The following is a 21,630-nucleotide window of genomic DNA, read 5'->3' as shown; positions in this document are numbered from 1 at the left end:
CCAAGATTTGATGTTCTCTTTATATGCTGTAGTTAGATCAGCAAAGATATTTCTAAGGGAGGGACTCGTCACAGAACTGTTATTTATAGACAGTTCAGAGAAAGCTTCTCTAGCATCATCCAACCAAACATTAGCATTCATAGACCCAGCAAGGAAACCAGCCATAATATCATTAGTATCAAGAAAAAACCGTCATAGATAATTATTTAAGGGATCATAATCTGTAAACCGTAGAAAAACCCTTATTAAAACATCATTTTTATTTAATTTAGATTAAAATAGATATCCCAAATTGAAAGACATACACACATATATATACAAACACATAGAAAAAGTGCCACAGTGCAGAATGGGAGTGGTCAACACCCTACCACTTCTCCCTACCTAGCCTGCGGAGGTCGGCACCCTAAATCACGTAATGGCGCCCCCGCTCGGACGTCGGCTCACCCTCCTCTCCCTCCACTAGATTATGAGTGCAGCTAGTCTGGGAGTATAGGAGTGCTCAATACAGGGTTTTTCTGCACTGTCACAAATTGATAACACAAAATGCAAAAATTTAAATGTCAGGGATAAGACCTGTTTTCAATTGGCACATATGCGAGTATGACTCAACAGGAATGGGGTGTGGAATCAGACAGCGGGCTCTGTCATATGAGGACAACATGTCATGATTTCAAAAATAGGTCAAATGCTTTTCATAGCAATCGTAGGGACCTGCTAGCCACCACCCCCAAAAAAGATGATGATCAGGTTACACGGCTGATTGGGATGTATGATGACCAGCATTCGAAGGTAATGGCCATACTGAGGAGACATTGGGGCATTTTAAAAAGTGACCCTGACATTTGTGGGAGCATTTCTGCATACCCCTCGGTAACTTTCAAGAGAGGGAAGACAATAAAAGATGAGGTTGTTCATAGCTTTTATGTCCCCCCAAGAAGAAGTGGCACCTGGTTAGATAGAAGAGACGTTGGCACCTTCAAATGCGGGTCATGTATGTACTGTAAACATATCACACCCTCTAAGGAGTTCTGTAGTGCAGTAACTGGACGTATCTATAAAAATCGCAATTTTGCAAATTGCAAAACTGAGGGAGTAATCTACCTCTGTACATGTACATGCCCGAAGGACTATGTAGGAAAGACCAGAAGACAACTGAAAGTGTGGATAGGAGAACATCTGGGTGATGTGAGAAATAAGCGGGATACACCCTTAGCCCGACATGTGAATGCGTATCACAACGGCGACTTGGGGTCGTTCTCCTTCAAGACCATTGACGTAATTCCCCCATCGATTCGCCTGGGAGACTGGGACAAAAAGTTGCTTCAGAGGGAGACACGCTGGATCTTCTGGTTGGAATCCACCAATCCGGGAGGTCTGAATGAACAAATAACCTTCTCTAGTTTCATCTGATTTCTTAAAAAAGCATTCTGTATAATTGGGATATATATTCTCTCCTGGATACATGGGAGCAGCTGCTAAAGCAAACAAGATTTTAGGGTGTATAAAAAGAGAGATTAGATCCCGTGATCCCAACGTATTGTTACCCCTCTATAAATCACTTGTAAGGCCACATCTGGAATACGGGATCCAGTTTTGGGCTCCACATTTTAAAAAGGACATTCAGAAGTTAGAGTCAGTTCAAAGGCGGGCAACTAGACTATTACAAGGAATGGAAGGCCTCCCATATGATGACAGGTTGAAAAAGTTAGATATGTTTAGCTTAGAAAAAAGACGTCTCAGAGGAGATCTCATTTATATGTATAAATACATGTGTGGTCAATATAAAGGACTGGCACATGACTTATTCCTTCCAAAGACAGTACTAAGGACTAGGGGGCACTCACTGCGAGTGGAAGAAAAGCGATTCCGAAACCTAAATAGGAAAGGGTTCTTTACAGTTAGAGCAGTCAGACTGTGGAATGCCCTACCACAAGAGGTAGTAATGGCAGATACTATAACAGCTTTTAAAAAAGGGCTGGATGATTTCCTCAGTACACAAAACATTGTTGGTTATAAATGACTTAGTGACTAAATGTAGAACTGGTGGAGGAAGGTTGAACTAGATGGACCTAGGTCTTTTTTCAACCTAAGTAACTATGTAACTATGTAACTATGAGTCAGTGTTAATCAGCCAACCTGTATATGTCAGTTTGACTACGGGGTTTTCTATGATCTTTGACTGGAAGGTCTCTTTGTGTAGTATATATGTATGTGGATGTATTGATCCATATATGCACTGTTTTTGATATCCCTATTGAAGTGTAATTATAGGTTGTACTTATAGGGCGTTCTATGAGAAGCTTCTATAGTTTATCATTGGGAGTCCGGGTCACCCAGACCTAATAGAAAGGGTGCAGAGTGGTGCTATGGAACGCTTAAAGTGTTCAATTAATATATGACCCACAGCTGACGTCACATTAATGAACGTCTGTGCTGCCAATGGGGATGACTTGCGGTGGATCACCCGGACGTTAGTTCATTCCCAGGGTAAGGGCTATGGAGTGGAGCAGTGGAGCGCATATAGCGTTCCACTGTCATCTGACCATCGGCTCACGTCATACTGGGGGACGTCCTGGATGGTGCGGTGGTTGGCCGCGGTGGAGCGCACGCTGCGTTCCACCGGTGTGTCACTTCCGCTCCGGCGGACGTCACTTCCGGTGACGTGGGCAAAGGCTGGCGCGGCGCCTGGCAGCGGTGGGACGCACGTTGCTTCCCACCTGCGCGTCACTTCCGCTCCGACAGACGCCACTTCCGGTGACGTAGGTAAAGCGCCATTTTTAAAGAACGCTTCTTTCCCCACGTGCAGAGGCGGGGACTAGGACCGAGGCAGTGCGGCAGACTGTGGCCAGCTGCACATACCCCATTGTGGGAGCTCCTGAGGAACCCTGGTGGGACTAGATGCCAGGGGGAAACGCGTCGAGCAGAAAAAGCGGTTCCTGTATCAAGCCTGTACATATTTAGGCGTCCAGTGATTACACTTAAGTATACGGTTATCTGGCGATGGTCCAAGGCTGTGTAATAAGCTAAGTACTTGACTATACTATTGTTACTTTTACCTACAGTGATTGGGTGCTAGTGGAGTATTTGATCCATGTGGAATTTACTATTTATGCTGTTACCATTACGGGGTTGCCTCTGAGGTTTATTGTATATGTACTGTTTGGGGAGCCATTGAATGTTACCAGTGTGTTATAACCTGACACTGGTGGAAGCAGGGTGTTATAGGACCTGAGGAAACCCTCCTCCTGATTTCAGGCTGCTATATGCACAGCACTTTAATATATGTTCACCTGTATGCTGCTATTGAGTGGAATGTTTACATCTTAGAGTTAACATATGTGCATAAAACCCCTTTGAACTATTTTTGAAATCATGACATGTTGTCCTCATATGACAGAGCCCGCTGTCTGATTCCACACCCCATTCCTGTTGAGTCATACTCGCATATGTGCCAATTGAAAACAGGTCTTATCCCTGACATTTAAATTTTTGCATTTTGTGTTATCAATTTGTGACAGTGCAGAAAAACCCTGTTTTGAGCACTCCTATACTCCCAGACTAGCTGCACTCATAATCTAGTGGAGGGAGAGGAGGGTGAGCCGACGTCCGAGCGGGGGCGCCATTACGTGATTTAGGGTGCCGACCTCCGCAGGCTAGGTAGGGAGAAGTGGTAGGGTGTTGACCACTCCCATTCTGCACTGTGGCACTTTTTCTATGTGTTTGTATATATATGTGTGTATGTCTTTCAATTTGGGATATCTATTTTAATCTAAATTAAATAAAAATGATGTTTTAATAAGGGTTTTTCTACGGTTTACAGAGCCGGGGAGCATGGCAGAGGAGCCGGGGAGCGTGACAGATACATCTAGTATCAAAGCCAACTACGCACATGAATCCGCTGGAAAGTGACCACATAGGGCCAAGGGATAGAGCTTCAAGCCACCCGACAGGGTCCACGGACACTTGCTCAGGGCACGGTGTGCGTAGGCGCGGGACAGGAGAGTGAGAAGTCAGTGCAGGAAGACGACCAGGGAAGGTACATGAGAAAGGTGCAACGGTCTTCACCTCTGAACTACCTGGGATCGACTGGAGCCCATCACTGTGAAACCCAGCACTCCAAAGGTGGTCACTGACTAGTTGTGTTACCTTGGAACCTGCTACAGTAAGTAAAAAACCTTGAGACTGTAACCCTGTGTCACTCCGTTATTCGCCTGCGCCTCCGGCCCCGCACCCCCGACGTCATCTACTACTACTCCCATCCGCCCTGGGGCCCAGCTCTACCTGTGGAGAGTTGTGTCACCATCTGCCCCAGAGGCCCCATCCCACAGCGGCGGCACCTATCTTCCGCATACCACAGGTGGCGTCACAAACTATTATACCTCTCTTTCCCTTTAACTGACACCGCCATGGTCACGGAACCAGGCCTTGCCGACACTGCAGAGTCCCAGAAACAGAATCACGGCCCGGTAACGAGTAACCCGTGTCAGCACCCTGTGCTCTTCATGAATGACAGCAGCTTCACACTGAACACGTGACAGAGTCTGGAAATGCCATGGAGAACGTTGTGCTGCCTGCCACACCTTCCAGCATCACTGGTTTGGAAGCTGTATAGTAATGGTGTGGGAAGGCATTTCTTTGGAGGGCTACACAGCCCTCCATGTGCTAGTCAGAGATACCTTAACTGCCATTCGGTACCAGGGTAAGATCCTCAGACCTTTTGTGAGACCATATGTAGGTGCAGTGGGCCCTGGGTTACTTCTGAAGCATGACAAAACTAGGCTTCATGTGGCTCAAGTGTGTCAGCAGTTCCTGCATGATGAAGGCATTGATGCTATAAAGTGGCCTGCCCATTCCCTAGACCTGAATCTAATCATGCACATCTGGGACATCATGTCTTGTTCGATTTGTCGCTGGCGGGGGATGCAGACCATGGCAGGGGGGCTACTCGAGACGCTCGGATCTGGGATCGTGGCTGTGGCTCGAGTGGCAGCCGGATAAAGGGCTCGTGCAGCAGCCCGTCGCCCACAATGTAATAAAGGGGTTATTTACAGGGGAAAGTTTGTCAGTGACGCCACCCGTGGGTTGCAGTGATAGTTGGTGACACCGCCGCTGCCTTGGTATGGGGCACCCGGGGCTGATGGAGCGGGGCAGCAGGATGGTATCCCCTCCATGGGTAGAGGAGGTGTTGTCCCAGGGCCCAGGTGTAGGTGGAGTGGAATGGACACAGTCTGCAGCCTGGACCGGATGATACCGGTGTGCTCACTGTTTTTGAATAAATCACAGAGTCCAGATAGTAAACCAAGTGCCAGATACCGGTAGCCTCCGGAGGAGTGTGCTTGGGTCCCGCACACCGGTGAACAGAACAGGGGCGCTTCCTCCTGCACTCTAGTTTGGTGTCTCGTGTGTTGACTAGTCCACATGAAACGGGAAAGGTCCACTCCCGGTGTCTTTGCTGTGGGAGCTGTGGCCTCCGAGATCTGACCTTGGGATTTTTACAGGCACTTGCAGACGCCCTATCCCCCACGTTGGGCTTCCGTCTCGCTCTATCTGGGCTGCTGTTCGGACAAGACTTGGAATCTTGTCCCCTGCTGGCTAATCGACAAGGTGCTTGCAGCTGTCCTCGCCCTGGGGTCCAGGTACCCCGACTGTGCACGGCCTCTGGACCGGATTCCCGCTGTCAGCACCGGCGGGCTGCAACCCTGCCCCAGTCCACTTAAGGTCTCCTATGACCAGATCTCTGTCGCCTGTGGTCCTGCTCTCCCATCTGCCACCTAGTCAGCTCAGGTAGTCCGGTAGTCCGGGAGCTACAACCATCGACTACTACTTCACTCCTCTCACTTCCACTGTTTACTCAGTTCTGCAACTCCACTCTACTGATGTGTTCCTTCCCTGACACCTCAGGATCCCTGACCCCTAGGTGGGCGTCACCATCTGCCTGGCCCCGCCCACTGGTGTGTCCCTATTGTCCTGGAGGGGTGACTAGGCTTTTGTGGCTGGTGTATGTACCTGTGTGTGGGGTTGTATTGGTGGGCCAAGGAGGAGGGAATCCTGCACCAGGAGAGGGGTGCAGTCTTATGTGACAACCTGATTTTGTCAGGGCGTCAAACTCCCCCTTGGTAGAACACAGCCCGTCCTCGGGCTGTCCGGCACCGATTTTTATTTTTCTGCTTCTGAAAAATGCAAAAGGTAAAAGCATAACATTTTGAACTTTAAAATATTTCATCCCTTTACAGGGAGGCACATTTCTTGAACGTTGCATAACACAGTCCCTTTTCCATCAGCACACCCTGTTATGATCCGGAACCATGGAAGATCACCACAAATCATTGGCAAAAAGGTGACAAGAGCCTTTACAACTAATCTGGCTGCCATCCCCTTACTAACCAACACAACTAGAAGTAGCCGAGGGGTGAACTAACATCCTGTGCACCGCGAACCCAGCTGGAGAACTAACTATCCTAAAGGTAGGAAAGATGAATAACTCTCTGCCTCAGAAAATAGACAAGAATAGCAAGCCCCCCACATTCAAAGACTGCGGTGATATAGGAAAAACACAATACACAGGTAGATGACAGGATTAGCAAAAGGTGAGGCCCCCGCTGACTAAAATAGGAAAGGACAGGAAAGGGACTGATGGTAGCCAGAGAAAAACCCTGCAAAATACCAACTTCCTGATAGTACAAAAAGGCCCTCAGATCGCTCGATCTGAACTCCGTCCTATACCAGGTGCCCTTGTCATACCAATGAACAGAAAACAAGAATTATAACAAATTCAACAAGCCATAAACACATGGACCCAAAGGAGCTATACTCCACACAGAACTGCAGGGAGTTCCTCAACAATCCACTGAGGGGAAAAATCCCTGGAAGGAAATAAACTGAAACCAACCACAACAAATGACAAACCCAGATAAGCAAAAGAACCAGGCAATAAATAAAGAACAAGAACTAATCTGGAGTGGATGTGATGTAGAGCAGGATTAAGCAGGCTAGAGATACAAAGAACAACTGACATCCGGCAACAGCCTGCAATCAGACCAGGACTTAAATAAGCAGAGAGTTAGGAAAGGAAACACCCACTGCACAACCTACCTGGTCTCTGTCCAAACCCTTCCTGGCCACCAGAGGGAGCCTCCCAGCAGCCAAGACATAACTAACATTCACAACACCACCCCAAAGAGTCCCAAAGTCCAGAACCCTCTGGCCTGGAGGTTAGCTACCGGTTTTGTTAGTGACTGGGCCTCGGCCGACTCTACCGCAGGCCCATCCTCCAACCAGTCCTCTCCAATGGGTGTTACAGTCCTTGTGGTAGAGAAAACAAGAAGGCAGGTCCATAACAGCAACATTTTACTACCGCTGCTGGGGCAGCCTCCTGTTGCAGCTTTTCTTTCTGCAGAGCTGCTGCTGCTGCCATTACCAGTATGGGGCACGGTTCCTGTGCTCCTCCTGCTCAGGAGCCTGGCCCACTCGGATGTCCTCGGCACCGGCTACGACCGACCTCTCATACTGCCATGGGCCAACCAATCGGTGGCCTGCTCCGCTTCCCTGCAGGAACACTCCGGCTGCTCCTCAGCCGGGTCGGGGTGCTTGGGAGCTGTTTGTGCTGCAGCTGGGGTATAGATAAGAACGGGTGCCGCCTCCGTAGCGGCCAGGCGGATGGCCAGGGCCGACGTCATCAGTGGTGCGGCCAGGCTCCGGGCCAGGACGGTCGTCGTCGGTGGTGTGGCCTGGCTCGGGGCCGGATGAGATGTCATCAGCGGTGTCGGAGCGATGGTGATGGTAAGGCCGGAGGGCCTAGCAGCTGGGTCCTCCCCCACAGATGATACGGGCTCCGCTGCCACGGACTGAGGCAACGGGTCAGTCGGGGTGTTGGCTGCGGACATGAGTGACGAGGGAGGTGGCGTGGCGGACGGAAGCAGACCGGACCCCTCAGCTGGGCAGGCCAGCTCCTGGGGAACATAGGGGCGTGGGTCACTGCTTACCCACTCCTCCGAGGCCATCTGCACTTTGCGTGCCTGGACAGCTGCAGCCAGGCCCTTCATCTCCGATGTCCACTTCACCAGCATGAAATGGGCTTGGGCCATCCTCTCCGTCAGCTCCTCGATTAAGTCAGTGGTTCCGGGGAAGGGACTCTCCGGACACTGTCTGCCAGGTTGCTGTGACATCTTGCTGCTGGTGTCCTATCATCAGTGCTGGTTACCAGGAGGATGCAGTGATTACCGGAAGGAAAAGCGGCACCTTTTCGCAGCACTGATGACGTCCGAGTCTGGCCGCACCGCGGATGACGTCCGTCCCAGCCCCGAGCCTGGCCGCACCGCTAAAGACATCCGTCCCGGCCCCGAGTCCGGCAGCTATGCAGGCGGCACCTGCCCCTGTCTGTAACCCAGCTGCAGCACCAATAGCTCCCAGGCTTCCCACCCCAGCTGAGAAGCAGCTGGTGTGCTCCTGCAAAGGTGAGGAGCAGCCCGCTGATAGATGGGGTCCACGGCAACATGAGAGGCCAGTTGTAGCCGGCGCCGAGGACATCCGAGCGGGCCTGGCTCCTGAGCAGGAGCACGGGAACCGTGCCCCATACTGGGAGCGGCAGCAGCTCCGCAGAGAGATAGCTGCTCAGGAAAAGAAGAAAGCTGACGTGCTTGCCCGGACCTACCGGGGAAAAAGACTGCTTGTGGCAAGCCACTTTCCGGGTCAGGGGCCCGACATACAGAGGGCCGATCCGCCACTTTGACCCCCCGAAAAGGGTGGGGGTTCATCTATGAGCCGGGACTGGAAGCAGAAATCTTTGTGTCCCGGAGGGATGTAGGCCCTCATTTGCCAACTGGCCATCCAGATTGAGATCTGGAACCCGGGGACTTGGTGTGCTACACCCGGCATTGTGGACAGCGGAGGTGGTTTGCCCTCGATGTGAAGAAATGGGCAATGGTTGACGAGAAGCCATGCCTAGCCTTTCACCGTCACCTTCACCAAGATGGAAAGGAGTAAATAGGTAGCGGAACCCGGCTATCTCCTTCCCTGTTTAACTCCTGCTTTACCTTGTCTTGCTTTAATGGACCATGGCCTCTGGACTGGCAGAGGCCACCCAAAAACTTTCTTGGGTTCATGTAAATACCCCCCATTTGCCTTCTTGTTCCTCTGCCCACTAGGACTGTGACACCCACTGGAGAGGACTGGTTGGAGGAAGGGCCTGCGGTAGAGTCGGCCGAGGCCCAGTCACTAATAAAACCGGTGGCTAACCTCCAGGCCAGAGGGTTCTGCGACACTATGACTCTTTGGGGTGGACTGGTGAAACAGAAATGTTTGCAACGTTCAAGTAATGTGCCTCCCTGTCAAGGGATGAAATGTTTAATGTTTTATATTTTGTTATGCTTTTACCTTCTGCAGAAGCAGTTTCAATAAACGTCAGTGGCCGGACAGCCCGAGGACAGGCTGTGTTATACCAAGGGGGAGTGTGACGCCCTGACAAAATCAGGGTGTCACAGATGACTGCACCCCTCTTCCAGGTGCAGGATTCCCTCCTCCTTGGCCCTCCTTACAACCCCCCACATCCAGGTACATAACATCAGCCAGCAAAGCCTAGTCACCCACCATGACAATAGGGACACACCAGTGGGCGGGGCCAAGTGGATTGTGACGCCCACTGGTGAGTATGTGTTTGCTGATGAACATTAAAACAACTGTTCACATTTTGCCATGTGTGGTTTGCCGGCCCTCTGTGATTTGTCTTCAGAGACTTCCTGTAAAAATCTGATAATTATGATTTGATGACTTGATGAATTTGTATGTCACTTCTTGCCACAATACTATTTAATAAATGTTTTATATTTTGCAAGGAGTTTGTATTTGACTTGTTTTTGACGTATTTGGTCATTATATGACTAGGACTACGTTTCCCCGTAGTTCTTCTACTACAAATACTTTATTTTAGGGTATAGTCCATTTACATATATTTGATATGGTGCCATTTTCTGTCCTAATTTGGGTAATTCATTCATTTAACAGGCTTAGTACTTCTTCCTACAGCCAAACTCCACGTCTGTATTCCCCGCTGGAGGAAAAATGCATATTGACCCTGGCACCAAATAAAAGCCGTCGGCTCCAGATGTTCCAGAGTTAACAATGAGATATCTGGTAACGCCTCGCACATTAGCCAGCACTCCGCTTTCTCCTCAGTCAGAAACTCTATCTGAATTACAAGATGGAGACTGTCCTATTTCTAAGCACTAGCTCCTCCCGCAAGGGCTAATCCCAACTGCCAATTGTCACTTGCCCTACAGTCGGTTGCCGGGCACCCTATCTTATACCCTAATACCCATACAATACCTTATGCATTATACCATATTACTATGCAGGAACATATTACACTTTATATAACATTACTCATTATATCAACATTCCCTACCGTAGGGATTTTACCACCTCTTACAGCTGTACCAGTCAGCTGACTTTAAGTGGCACGTTATCATAAAATGTCCAATGGTATGCTATTCAACTCACCTGACCACTGCAGCCAATCACAGACCGCGGTGGTCCAGTAGCTGGACTTGACATCTGCTAAGGAGATCCGGATGGGGGCGTTGGGCTTGTGAGTAAAGCGGGCTTTACACGCTATGATATGGTTAATGAATTATCGCCGGGTTCACGATGTTTGTGACGCACATTTGGCTTCATTAACGAGATCGCAGTGTATGACACTTATGAGCGACCTTAAACAATCGCAAAAGCGGTCAAAATCGTTTGGCGCGGAGAGGTTGTCCTGAAACAAAAAAACGTTTTCTGCTTATTAGCAATGTTGTTCCTCGTTCCTGCAGCAGCACACATCGCTGTGTGTGACACCGCAGGAGCGACGAACATCTCCTTACCTGCCTCCACCGGCAATGCGGAAGGAAGGAGGTGGGCGGGATGTTATGTCCCGCTCATCTCCGCCCCTCTGCTTCTATTGGACGCCTGCCTGTGACACCGATTGAACCGCCCCCTTAGAATGAAAGAAGTTCGCCGGCCAGAGCGACATCGCAGAGCAGGTATGTATGTGTGACACTGCCGTAGCGATAATGTTCGCTACGGCAGCGATCACCACATATCGGCCGTACGACGGGGGCGGGTGCTATCGCGCTCGACATCGCCAGCAAATGCTAGCGATGTCGCAGCGTGTAAAACCCGCTTATGACTGAGCTTATTTTCCCCACAGATATCTGTCATCCTTTGGACAAAGGTCTTTTCCTTGGACAATCCCATTAAAAGCCAAATCGTACTCACAATTCCCCCCTTAGTGTACGCTCACACGAGCGTTGAAATCGGACGAGTGCAATGCGAGAAAATCTCGCATTGCACTCTGACCAATGTTAGTCAATGAGGGAGAGCAGATGGTCAACTTTTCTCGCATCCAGATTCTAGATGCGAGAAAAGTCGCAACATGCTGCGATTTTCTGCAAGAGCCATATCCCTCGCACATATTCAAGTGAATGGGTATGAGAGAAACTTCGGACTGCACTCTGATATTATCCCAGTGCAGTGCAATATACGCAAAGGCTGACAATGGAGGAGATGAGGGGGATTAACCCCTTCCTCTCCTCCGCAGCGCCCGCCTTCAGCTTTGCAGCTGTGTCCTGATTGCAGGATTGCGTCACAGTCGCATGACACTCGGCTAACGCTCACTGCAGAGCCTGAGGCGGGGGTCATTAGCATATCGCATTCGATGCTATCGCATCGGATGCCATACGCTCATGTGAGTCCAGCCTTAAAGACAAACACCACCTCTCTGCTGCAGCTCCAGTCTCTATTTACTGGCTGCAGCAGTGATATCTTGACTACAGCAAACATCAACACTGCAGACAATCACTGAGTTTAGCGGCTGGGACAATGTAGACAGAATGAGTTGCTGAGCTCAAGTGGTTGGCTGCAGCGGTGATGTGCACTGTAGTTGTGACTTCACCGCTGCAGCCAATACACAGAGACCAGAGCAGCAGCGGAGAGGCGGCATGGGACCTGGAAGGAGTATTATCTGGTTATTTTACCACAGTCTACAGCTGGAAATCCCCTTTAAATACAGGGGTTTCTTTGAGTGCTTATTCTATTCTCACTTTTAGATGTTTATTAATATATATATATTACTGTGTATATATTGTTTTAAAACAAATTTAGGGGGTGTCTCGTATTTCTGAAAACCTAGCTATGAACAATCAACAACTTTACCTTTGTCTTCTTTTCAAAGAAAGATTTTGCCATATTCTCGTAAGTAAGATGTGAAGCAAATACTCTTGGAGAAGGTTGGTCCTTCAGGTGCTTAAAATCAAAAAGGAAAAAATAAAAATCTATTAGATTATATCTATCAGGAAAACATTATTGGAAAACTATGCGAGATTGCCTTAATGGTAATGAAAAGTGGAAATGGCATTCTTACTCAAATAGGTATCAGAATAAAAAAAAAAGAAAACATAAAGCCCTTTACACTGGGTGCTGATTGCAAAATTGTTGGTTCATGAGAACGATCGCTCCTGTGTAAATCTGATCAGCGAGTGAGTGATCTGTCAATATTCAGTTGATCAGTGTTTGTATTCTCTAGAAGAGATGAGCTAATCCGAACAGTGATGTTCGGTGTTTGTACCGAACATGGACTGTATAAAAAAAAAAACAAAAAAAAACAAACACACCCTCCCTTCCTCATACAGAAATAAATATTTGATCCCTTGCTGATTTTGTAAGTTTGCCCACTGACAAAGACATGCACAGTCTTTTAAGGGTAGGTTAATTTAAACAGTGAGAGAATATCAAAAATAAAATCCAGAAAATCACATTGTATAAATTCTTTAAATTTATTTGCATTTTGCAGAGAGAAATAAGTATTTGATCCCTCTGGCAAATAAGACTTAATACTTGGTTGCAAAACCCTTGTTGGCAAGCACAGCAGTCAGACTTTTTTTGTAGTTGATGATGAGGTTTGCGCACATGTCAGGAGGAATTTTGGTCCACTACTCTTTGCAGATCATCTCTAAATCATTGAGGCTGTCACTTGGCAACTCGGAGCTTCAGCTCCCTCCATACGTTTTCTATGGGAGTAAGGTCTGGAGACTGGCTAGGCCACTCAATGACCTTAATGTGCTTCTTTTTGAGCCACTCCTTTGTTGCCTTGGCTGTAGGTTTTGGGTCATTGTCATGCTGGAAATCCAAGCTACGACCCATTTTTAACACTAGAACTACTGAGGTAGTCATTTTGACTACTTTGCACCATGTATTTCTATATAGGTGTCACGAGTCCAGTAGTTCTAGTGTTAATGTCCTGGTGGAGGGAAGGAGGTTGTCACTCAGGATTTTACGGTACATGGCTCCATCCATTGTCCCATTGATGCAGTGAAGTACTCATGTGCCCTTAGCAGAGAACCACTCCCAAAACATAATGTTTCCCCCTCCATACTTGACAGTGGGGACAGTGTTCTTTGGGTCATAGGCATTATTTCTCTCCTCTAAACACAGCAAGTTGTGTTAATACCAAAGAGCTCAATTTTTGTCTCATCTGACCACATCACCTTCTCCTAACCACTCTCAGAATCATCCAGGTGTTCATTGTCACACTTCAAATGGGCCTGCACATGTGCCTTCTTGAGCAGTGGGACTTTGCGAGCACTGCAGGATTTTAATCCATTATGGTGTATTGTGTTACCAATCGTTTTCTTAGGGTACCTTCACACTTAGCGATGCAGCAGCGATCCGACCAGCGATCTGACCTGGTCAGGATCGCTGCTGCATCGCTACATGGTCGCTGGTGAGCTGTCAAACAGGCAGATCTCACCAGCGACCAGTGAACAGCCCCCAGCCAGCAGCGACGTGCAAGCGACGCTGCGCTTGCACGGAGCCGCCGTCTGGAAGCTGCGGAGACTGGTAACTAAGGTAAACATCGGGTATGGTTACCTGATGTTTACATTAGTTACCAGCGCACACCGCTTAGCTGTGTGTGCAGGGAGCAGGGAGCCGCGCACACTGAGCGCTGGCTCCTTGCTCTCCTAGCTACAGTACACATCGGGTTAATTAACCCGATGTGTAATGCAGCTACATGTGCAGAGAGCAGGGAGCCGCGCACACTGCTTAGCGCTGGCTCCTTGCTCTCCTAGCTGCTGTACACATCGGGTTAATTAACCCGATGTGTAATGCAGCTACATGTGCAGAGAGCCGGAGCCGGCAGCACAGGCAGCGTGAGAGCTGCAGAGGCTGGTAACTAAGGTAAATATCGGGTAACCACCTTGGTTACCCGATGTTTATCTTGGATACAGCTTACCTCAGCTGTCAGACGCCGGCTCCTGCTCCCTGCTCGCTTCATTTGTCGCTCTCTCGCTGTCACAGACAGCGATCTGTGTGTCACAGTGGGAGAGCGCCTTTGAAGAAAACGAACCAGGGCTGTGTGTAACGAGCAGCGATCTCGCAGCAGGGGCCAGATCGCTGCTCATTGTCACACACAGCGAGATCGCTATGTGTGAAGCACCCCTTAGTTACAGTGGTCCCAGCTGCCTTGAGATCATTAACAAGTTCCCCCCACCGTGTAGTTTTAGGCTGATCTATCACCTTCTTCATGATCCTGGATACCTCACAAGGTGAGATTTTGCATGGTGCCTCGATCGATATCGATTGACACTCATTTTGTATTTTTTCCATTTTCTTACTATTGCACCTAAAGTGGTCTCCTTCCCACCCAGCATCTTACTTATGGTTTTGTAGCCCATTTCAGCCTTGTGCAGGTCTATGATCTTGTCCCTGACATCCTTAGAAAGCTCTTTGGTCTTGCCCATGTTGTAGAGGATAGAGTCTGACTGATTTAGACCCGCAACACACATCCGTTTTTTTTTGTACGTATGCGGTACGTATTTGCACGTACCGGAGACACATACACACGGAGACCGATGTTATTCAATGGTAGATGGCACACGCACGTAAAATCACACGGAACGTGTGTCCGTGTCGTAAGTACGTGTGTGCGCTTTTCTACACGGACGACATGTCCGTTTTTTGCTGGCAACATGCAGGCACGGACCAGCTTTAGTCTATGGGTCCGTGCCTGCACGGACCGCACACGGAGTATGTCCGCGTTCAGCACGTATCGTCCGTGTTCGTTTTTCATCACAAAATTTGAAACACTTGTTTCCAATCTATAAGGTCATTTGAAAGCAAACAACAACACCAGGATCTCATGATGAATGATTAAAATCGTTAATTGGGTAAGAATGCGGGCCTTTAAAAACGGACAGCACACGTACATATTTTATGTGAAAACGGACATTCCACACGCACACACGGCTCGCATACGCCATCACACGGATGCCATACGTACCGGAGAAACGCCCCAAAAAAACAGAACACGGACCCGAAAAACGGACCAAATCATACGGACGTTTTTTTTGCGGAAGTGTGTTTTAGGCCTAATTGAGTGTGTGGACAGGAATCTTTTATACAATTTAAGACAACTGTCTTTAATGCAGGTAACGAGTTGATTAGGAGCATCTAACTGTTCTTAGGGATTTTTAAAAGGGGTTTTTTACGTTCATAATACACATTATTACAAAACAGGGATGGGTAGGAAGGGGTTACTAGGCCACACATGCTCCTGCTTGTAGGTCAGAACATGTAAGGGACGTGACAGGTTCGCGGTTTTTTATTTTTGTATTATAAATAGTGATTATGAAATCAAGTATTTTTAATACAAAGTGAAAATCGCTGCTTATTTAGTTTTTATTTAATTCTAATTTTACTGGAGGCACTGGGGGGCTGCCATGCTGGATTTCCTGTGTGTGTAACGACAGTTACTGACTCCTTTATGGCAGCCCCTGTGCATAGAGAACAGTGGTCTGGATCCGACCCCATCTAGTAGCATTAGAGTAGGCGTCTGCTGTGACCTGGATTCGCCCCCTTGGCTGTCCAGATCACAGCAGAGGGAAGAGATCGGCGCCATCATTGTGGAGCTCACAGCGTATGCTGTTTGCTCCACTATATCCCTGTCAGCCGCCGGGATGTGTGAGTACGGGCCACCTACCAGTACCCTCCCCCGCCGTTACCGTCTCCGATGACACCCCCTCCCTCCACTCTCCCCAGTCCCCACTCTGCCCCCGCTGCTGCTGCCGCCCCTCCCCTCGCCGTTACCATCTCCAATTACACCCCCTCCCTCCACTCTACCCAGCCCCCGCTTCTGCTACCGCCGTCGCCCCTCCCCGCCGCCGTTACTGTAACTAATGACATCCCCTCCCTCCGCTCTACCCAGCCCCCGCTCTGCCCGCCGCTGCTGTGTGTGTGTTTGTGTTCCACTGCATGTGAGTACCGCCGCTGCTACCGTCTCCAAAAACACCCCCCGCTCAACCTCCCCCCTTCCGCTCAACCTCCCCCCTTCCGCCTGCCACCTGTCGGCCTGTGTGTGTACTGGTGATACTGTCTGCAGGGCTGTGTATCTAATCCTCCTGTTTGATACTGTCTGCATGGCTGTGTATCTAATCCTATCCTGTGTGATACTGTCTGCTGAGCTGTGTATCTAATCCTATCCTGTGTGATACTGTCTGCACGGCTGTGTATCCAATACTATCGTGTGATACTATCTGCAGGGCTGTGTATCTAATCCTCTCCTGTGTGATACTGTCTGCTGAGCCGTGTAGCTAATCCTATCCTGTGTGATACTGTCTGCTGAGCCATGTATCTAATCCTCTCCTGTGTGATACTGTCTGCACGGCTGTGTATCTAATCCTACCCTGTGTGATACTGTCTGCACGGCTGTGTATCTAATACTATCGTGTGATACTATCTGCAGGGCTGTGTATCTAATCCTCTCCTGTGTGATACTGTCTGCAGGGCTGTGTATCTAATCCTCTCCTGTGTGATACTGTCTGCAGGGCTGTGTATCTAATCCTATCCTGTGTGATACTGTCTGCTGAGCCATGCAGTATATAGAGAAAGTCCAGCTCACCCAATGGAGACCACTTAATGCTTGATCGGTGCACGGATGAGAAAACAGGATCCCTCTGCAGCAGGACGTAGTGTAGAAAAATATCCAGTATCCAGATCATTAAATTGGTTTAAAATTAATTTTCCTTTATTCCAAATTCAGTAAAAGCAATAAAATTCTCCATCATGATGAAGAACACATCAAAGACGTATAAGGTGGACAAAAAAACTAGTCCTTAATCTGAGGTTGTCTCAGATTAAGGACTATTTTTTTTGTCCGAAACGCATCCACCTTACACGTCTTTGATGCGTTCTTCATCATGATGGAGAATTTTATTGCTTTTACTGAATTTGAAATAAAGGAAAATTAATTTTAAACCAATTTACTGATCTGGATACTGGATATCTTTCTACACTATGTCTGCTGAGCCGTGTATCTAATCCTATCCTGTGTGATACTGTCTGCTGAGCTGTGTATCTAATCCTGTCCTGTGTGATACTGTCTGCTGAGCTATGTATCTAATCCTGTCCTGTGTGATACTGTCTGCTGAGCTGTGCATCTAATCCTATCCTGTGTGATACACCAGCTGTCCTTGGTGACACTTTAGACATTTCTGGTCACCAACACAATGGCTCTGCACTGTGTCCCTACATGTCATTCTCTCTTATCTGTTGTAAACACTCAGATTAGGAGGGGGAGTTGTGACATCACACACAGGAGAGCAGACTTCACCCACTTTACTGCAGCTGTAATGTGAGCTTTTTCTACAGTAGGATTTCTGTAGGATTTCAGAAGCTGCTCCCCCTAGTGTTTAACAGTGGAAAATATCAAGCTTTTTCATTTTTTTTATATTTTGCTCAATTAAAAACATAACAATATTTAAACAAAACATTAAAACATTATTACTTTACATTTTTCAGTTATTGACATTTTTTTTTTTTTTTACGACACCTTCCCTTTATAGGGAACCTGTCAGCAGAAATTTTGCACTAAACATAAAAGATTCCCCCTCTGCAGCTCCTGGGCTGCATTCTAGCAATGTTCCTGTTGTTCTTGTGCCCCCTTTCTGACCAAAATAAAGACTTTATAAAGTGGTACCTTTTGTATGCAGATATTGTAAATGGAACACGGGGGCGGGTTGCCTGGTGTCCGTTATTCTGCCTCCTGCCCATAATTGCGTGACCGCGCTTTCCCCCTCTGCCTCCTGCGTCTAATCCTGATCGGTGGTGTCCTGCTCCGCGCTCCTCCCATCTAGTCAGCAGGCCCGCGCTTGCGCAGAGCGAAGGAGGCAGAGGGGGGAAAGCGCGGTCACGCAATTATGGGCAGTTACTTGGTAATGAAATCAAAGTGACGCCCATAATCTAAAGCCTGCGCACACGTCACCAGCGGTGACACTGGGCACAGTGCTTATCCACGAGAGATAGGCACTGGGCATGCGCGGGGACCTCTGGAGCACTGGGCGGCGTCCACAGCTATGGAAATGAGCGATGGGGGACGGCCTAAAGCGGCAGGAGGCAGAACAACAGGAACATTGCTAGAATGCAGCCCAGGAGCTGCAGAGGGGGAATAATGTTTAGTGCAAAATCTCTGCTTACAGGTTCCCTTTAAGGACTGAGAAAAAACTCGCAGATCTGAGCTGCAGTATTGCCCTAAATGGGACCGAGTGCAATGCAAAGATTTTCTCACGTTGCAGTTGTGTGAGTCATACGAAAGTGTGACTCTGCCCTTATCTAAAGTCCAGCTGAACCTGCAAAACTGACACTAATGGGTCCGCTCTTCTTTATTTTCTAGGCTTTATTCAGACGTCCATGAATCTCATGCATGTCAGGGTTTTATTTTTGCCAAACCAAGTGGTCAAAATAAAATAAAAATAAAAACTGAAAATAATATTTTTTTATTATTAATGGAATAAAGCCAAGTAAACCTGAAGTAAACTAATTCAGCATAACACCAATACAAAATTAGATAAAAGAAAGCTGAATTGTCTGATTTTTGAACATAAAGAACAATTAGCTGTTTTTGCATTTATGACTCTTGCAAAATTTTTAATTAGATATACATTATATGCAGTACCCAAAATTAAAATGACAAAATAAGTTAACAGGAAACCTTATATATGCAATGTAACAAACCTTATATTTTTCTGGTTTTCCAAATTCAAAAATAGCGTGATCTAGGGTAGGTTCTTTGTTGTGTAATTCAATTAGAATTTGCTTAATTATCTCTGCTGACCAGTTTGTTCCTAAAACAAAAATAGCAACAGCATTTGTTACATTTATGTTAAAGCGCATGCAAAATTTACTATGTAATAGAATAAACAATGGATAAAGTATTTCTCTAATCACGTGTTTTTTTAACCCCTTCACCCCCAGCCACTAAAACACCCTAATGACCGGGCCATTTTTTTCAATTCTGACCAGTGTGACTTTGACAGGTTATAACTCTGGAACGCTTCAACGGATCCTGGCGATTCTGAGATTGTTTTTTCGTGACATATTGTACTTCATGTCAGTGGTAAATTTAGGCAGATATTTTTTGCGTTTATTTGTGAAAATTTAGGAAATTTTGCGAAGATTATGAAAATTTCGCAATTTTCAAACTTTGAAAATTTATGCCCATAAATCTGAGAGATAGGTCACACAAAATAGTTAATAAATAAACTTTCCCACTTGTCTATTTTCCATCAGCGCAATTTTCGAAACAAAAATTATTTTCGTTAGGAAGTTAGAAGGGGTCAAAGGTCATCAGCAATTTCTCATTTTTCCAACAAAATTTACAAAAGAATTTTTTTTAGGAACCACATCACATTTGAAGTGACTTTGAGAGGCCGATGTGACAGAAAATACCCAAAAGTGACCCCATTCTAAAAACTGCACCCCTCACACTGCTCAAAACCACATCCAAGAATTTTATTAACCCTTTAGGTATTTCACAGGAACCAAAGCAATGTGGAAGGAAAAAATGAAAATTTTACTTTTCAACACAAAAATGTTACTTTAGCCATAAAATTTTCATTTTTACAAGGGAGAAAAGAGAAAGTGCACCCTACAATGTATTGTGCATTTTCTCCTTAGTACGCTGATACCCCATATGTGGTAAAAATAAATTGTTTGGGCGCATGGCAGAGGTCGAAAGGGAAGGAGCGCCATTTGAATTTTTGAACGCAAAATTAGCTGCACTCATTAGTGGACGCCATGTCGGGTTTGAAGACCCCCTGAGGTGCCTAAAAAAATGGAGCTCCCCCACAAGTGACCCCATTTTGGAAACTAGAGCCCTCAAATAATTTTTCTAGATGTTTGGTGAGCACTTTGAACACCTGGGGGCATCACAGAACTTTATATCGTTGAGCCGTGAAAAGAAAATTTATTTTTTTTTACCACAAAATGGTTGCTTCAACTAGGTAGCTTTTTTTTCACAAGGGTATCAGGAAAAAATGCACCATAAAATGTATTGTGCATTTTCTCCTGAGTATGCAGATACCTCATATGTGGTGGAAATCAAATGTTTGGACACGCGGCAGGGCTCGGAAGGCAAGGAGCACCATTTGAATTTTTGAGTGCAAAATTAGCTGCACTCATTAGCGGACGCCATGTCGGGTTTGAAGACCCCCTGAGGTGCCTAAACAAGGGAGCTCCCCCACAAGTGACCCCATTTTGGAAACTAGAGCCCTCAAATAATTTTTCTAGATGTTTGATGTGCACTTTGAACCCATGGGGGCTTCACAGAAGTTTATAACGTTGAGCCGTGAAAAGAAGAAACATTTTTTTTACCACAAAATGGTTGCTTCAACTAGGTAGCTTTTTTTTCACTAGGGTATCAGGAAAAAATGCACCATGAAATTTATAGTGCATTTTTTCCTGAGTACGGCGATACCTCATATGTGGTGGAAAGTAATTGTTTGGGTGCATGGCGGGAAGAGAAGGAACGCCATTTGACAGCAAAATTGGTTGGAATCATTAGCGGACGCCATATTACGTTTGGAGACCCCCTATGGTGCCTAAACAGTGGAGCTCCCCCACAAGTGACCCCATTTTGGAAATTAGACCCCTCAAGGAGTTTATCTAGATGTTTAGCGAGCCCCAAGGGGCTCCACAGAAGTTGATAATGTTGAGCCAGGAATACAATTTTTTTTTTTTTCACCACAAAACTGTCACTTGAACCAGGTTTTTTTCCACAAGGGTATCAGGAAAAAATGCACCATAAAACGTATTGTGCAATTTCCCCTAAGTAAGCAGATACCTCATATGTGGTGGAAAGTAATTGTTTGGGCGCATGGCAGGGCTCAGAAGAGAAGGAACGCCATTTGACAGCAAAATTGGTTGGAATCATTAGTGGACGCCATGTCACGTTTGGAGACCCCCTATGGGGCCTAAACAGTGGAGCTCCCTCACAAATTACCCCATTTTGGAACTAGACCCCCTCAAGGAATTTATCTAGATATTTGGTGAGCCCCTTGTACCCCCAGGGGCTCCACAGAAGTTGATAACGTTGGACCGTGAAAATTATTATTTTTTTTTTTAACCACAAATTTTTTCCATCAATCAGGTAGTTTTTTTTTTACAACGGTATCAGGAAAAACTGCGCCATAAAACGTATTGTGCAATTTTTCCTGAGTACGTAGATACCTCATATGTGGTGGAAAGTAATTGTTTGGGCGCATGGCAGGGCTCGGAAGAGAAGGAACGCCATTTGACTTTTCAAACGCACAGACGCGGTTC

The 21,630-nt window shown here is 47.0% G+C and overlaps 1 protein-coding gene across 1 annotated transcript in view; it reads right to left on the bottom strand.

The window, feature by feature from the left end:
• LOC142296213 (sulfotransferase 6B1-like) overlaps positions 1-21,630 on the bottom strand; it is a 75,028-nt gene that overhangs the window by 33,161 nt on the left and 20,237 nt on the right. Inside the window, exons 2-3 of the mRNA XM_075339542.1 lie at positions 19,045-19,154; positions 12,193-12,282 (exon numbers count right to left, since the gene is read on the bottom strand). Of these exons, the coding sequence (XP_075195657.1) occupies positions 12,193-12,282; positions 19,045-19,154 (200 nt within the window). The remainder of the gene's footprint in view (positions 1-12,192; positions 12,283-19,044; positions 19,155-21,630) is intronic.

This window comes from Anomaloglossus baeobatrachus, chromosome 3 (genome assembly GCF_048569485.1).
Source record: "Anomaloglossus baeobatrachus isolate aAnoBae1 chromosome 3, aAnoBae1.hap1, whole genome shotgun sequence".
In the NCBI taxonomy this organism is placed as follows: domain Eukaryota; kingdom Metazoa; phylum Chordata; class Amphibia; order Anura; family Aromobatidae; genus Anomaloglossus; species Anomaloglossus baeobatrachus.
Note: the sequence above shows the minus strand (reverse complement) of the source record. Positions and strands in the feature narration are given on the sequence as shown.